At 41.0% G+C, this 2918-nt stretch overlaps 1 protein-coding gene across 1 annotated transcript; it reads right to left on the minus strand.

Annotated features, from left to right (window-relative positions):
* Positions 1-468: 468 nt before the first annotated feature.
* LOC133860863 (ATP-dependent DNA helicase PIF1-like) lies at positions 469-2658 on the minus strand. Its single transcript, XM_062296495.1, has 2 exons — positions 2570-2658; positions 469-2249 (listed from the first exon to the last, which is right to left on the minus strand). The coding sequence occupies exon 2, from the start codon at positions 2152-2154 to the stop codon at positions 610-612; it is 1545 nt and encodes a 514-aa protein (XP_062152479.1). The 5' UTR covers positions 2155-2249; positions 2570-2658; the 3' UTR covers positions 469-609.
* Between the last annotated feature and the right edge of the window lie 260 nt (positions 2659-2918).

A 2918-nucleotide genomic window follows, 5' to 3' on the forward strand; every position in this document is an offset into this window, starting at 1 on the left:
TGCGAATCAGTCATCCATTTTACATATAATTTCATCTTGACTCAAAAGAGAGTTCGCAACATTAACATCAAAGCATTTCAACCCTATATACCTTTTGTTGAGCCATAGATATGTCAACAAAATATGCAGCCCTACTTCGGCTAAACGATTTAATATTGTGTTCGATCCCTGGCCACTATCACACAAGGAAAGACCCCAAAAAAAAAAATTCAAAATAATGTCCGGGAAGAAAGCACCATGCAGCCATTCTAAGATTCTCTGCAAATTATGGTGAATGGCCAAATTTTAGATAAAAATGTGCATATTGCTTTTGAAACAGTTGCACCACGGGGTCCAACAAGGAATAAGGAAAAGTGGCAAAAAGTTTGAATTATGATCTCTTTGGTTACAGGTCCTGCGAATTATGAGGAAGGAATGCAGTGCTTTCATGATTCCAGAAGCCCAGGAAAAAAAAAAAAAGAATTGTAATTCCAGAAGGCAAAATCATCACTATTCAATATACATCAACAAAAAGTTATGCATTAGCATCTTTCATGTGAGCTTGGCTAAACTTTCATGTTAAGAACTTGGAAATTGCTAGAAAAGAAATATTAAAAGTATCTGACGGTTTCATTTTCTTTTTTGGCGTGAAGTTAGGAATTCAGAAAGAGAGAAATGGTACTTTGTTGCAGCTTGGCTCGTTGTGTCAGAAACAAGTAGTACGTTTCTGCTGCAACCCCTGATCTTGTTGGCAGCGTCATCCTTACCCTCCATAGCTTGTTCACTAGAAAAACTTTTGTAGAAGAGCAAAACCTTTGGGTGAGCCTTTATCTTGGAGGGAGTGAAACCTGATAAGTGAAGACCATCCAAGCTTCTCACACGGGAAAGTGCTACATAGACCATTCCATAGCCAAAAGCTTTAGACAGATTAGTGGAAATTTTGTCAAGAGTCATGCCCTGGCACTTGTGAATACTTAGAGCCCATGCCAATAACAGGGGCATCTGTTTTCTGTTGGCAACAACTGTATCTCCCTCCATCACAACCCACGTTTCTGGTTCGATAACCATTGTCCGCCCTGAATCAAATTTGACTATTGGTAGAAGATTTTGAGAACATATGTCTCTCACGTCCACACCCTTAAACTCACCAAATTCTGTAACTATACCAGTGGCACCGTTCAGCAGTCCACACCAACGACTCAAGTTCTTGATCAGCATCACCCTTGCACCTTCACAGAGGCAAAGTTCGTCAGGTGCTATCCCCTTCTTGAGCTGACTCTTCCAAGGGTTCTCACCGCTATCCAAAGATAAATACGTAATAGTCCTCCCAGACAAGCTCTTCATCCTCATTTCATTCACTCTGTTCACATCTTCTCTCAATGGATAGAGCTGTATCACAGACGGATCTGACTCATCCGAGCACGATTGCTCAAGAAGTTTTAACTCTTCAGGATCACACTCCCCTCTCCTTATACCCTGAAGCAACTTGACTAGTCGAGGATCTGATTGTCTAAAAATCTTGGTGAGCTCAAATTGCATATTGAAACTCGCATCCCAACAATCAGCTTCAAATGCAAACTCTTTGCCGGACAAATTCCGAGGATCAGGAATTGGTGGTAGCTGAAAGAAATCTCCACACACAACAAGCTGAATTCCACCCCACACCTCATCTTTATCCCGTATCTCTCTCGCAATGGATTCAAGACTCTCAAACAACTCCCCATCAACCATGCTAATCTCATCAATAACCAGTGCCTCAACTTTTTTCCACCTGCTGTAGGCCTTGGTGTCATTGAGAACCCTATTTAGCAAAGCGTGGCGATCCAGCATGTGGTGCCCAATCCCCGCAAACGAGTGCAGTGTTTGTCCCCTAATAGCAAATGCCGCAACCCCAGTAGGTGCCGTGGCAAAGACCCGAGATGGGGGGTGAAATTTTTTCAATAGTTTAATAATATGCTTCACCAGCAATGTTTTTCCGGTGCCCCCCGAGCCCGAGAAGAAGACGGATTTTCCCCCGGAAATGGCAGATATAATTTCTTTTTGTTCCTCAGTCCACTTCATTCTGTAGTGTTCACTCTTTTTGGTCTTGTTTTTACTCTGGTACCGATTTTGAAACCTTTTGGTGCTAAAGTTTCTTCTGTACGCAGCAGCTATTGCAGCCGTGATAAACCTCATAGCCAAAGTTTTCCTTTTTTCTTTTTTTCCTTGGGATGAATAAGAATTTGTATAGAAGAAAGCTCACTGTACAAACACTGCAGCAATAAAGCTAGCTGTTGCCACAGCAAGTAACCATTACAAACTCAATCCAAAGAACTTCTTAAAACCCTATTGACTACTCCACTACCTCATCAAAACACTACCCTTTACAAACTAATTCTTGATCTAATTTCACACCTTAAATTTTCAATTCCCTACCTGGGTCTTGAAGATTTCGCCAAATCAATCTTCTTTTTCAAGATTAGCGAGGGTGGTAGCCACGAAATGCAGCATAATAACTTGGTATATATTGAATCTTATGGCGGCAAACTGGAAAGACCACAAGAAAAATAAATCTAAAGAAAGAAGAAGGTAGAGAGAGGAGGCGTCTTACCAAATGGGAGTGGCAGAAGTAACAATCGCCCGCCAGCGCCACCAGAGAGAAATGATCTTTTTTCTTGGATTTCGCAGAAAAAACCAAAACGGGTTCTTTCTGTTTCTGGAGCTGCAAACTGTACAAACTATTAATTGGGCTTGAGCCAAGCCGTCCAATGGAAAAGATTGGGCTTTCTTTTGCTGGGTGGGAAATTCCAATTATCTTTGAGCATGGAGCTGCAAATTGGGCTTTCTTTCTAAACGGGTACTTCCTGTTTCTGGAGCTGCAAATTGTACAAACTGATGGATATCAAACCCCCTTTTTTTTTTTTCTTTTTTTTTTTTTTTCTTTTTTTTTTTCTTATTTA

Source organism: Alnus glutinosa, chromosome 2, assembly GCF_958979055.1.
Source record: "Alnus glutinosa chromosome 2, dhAlnGlut1.1, whole genome shotgun sequence".
NCBI lineage: Eukaryota > Viridiplantae > Streptophyta > Magnoliopsida > Fagales > Betulaceae > Alnus > Alnus glutinosa.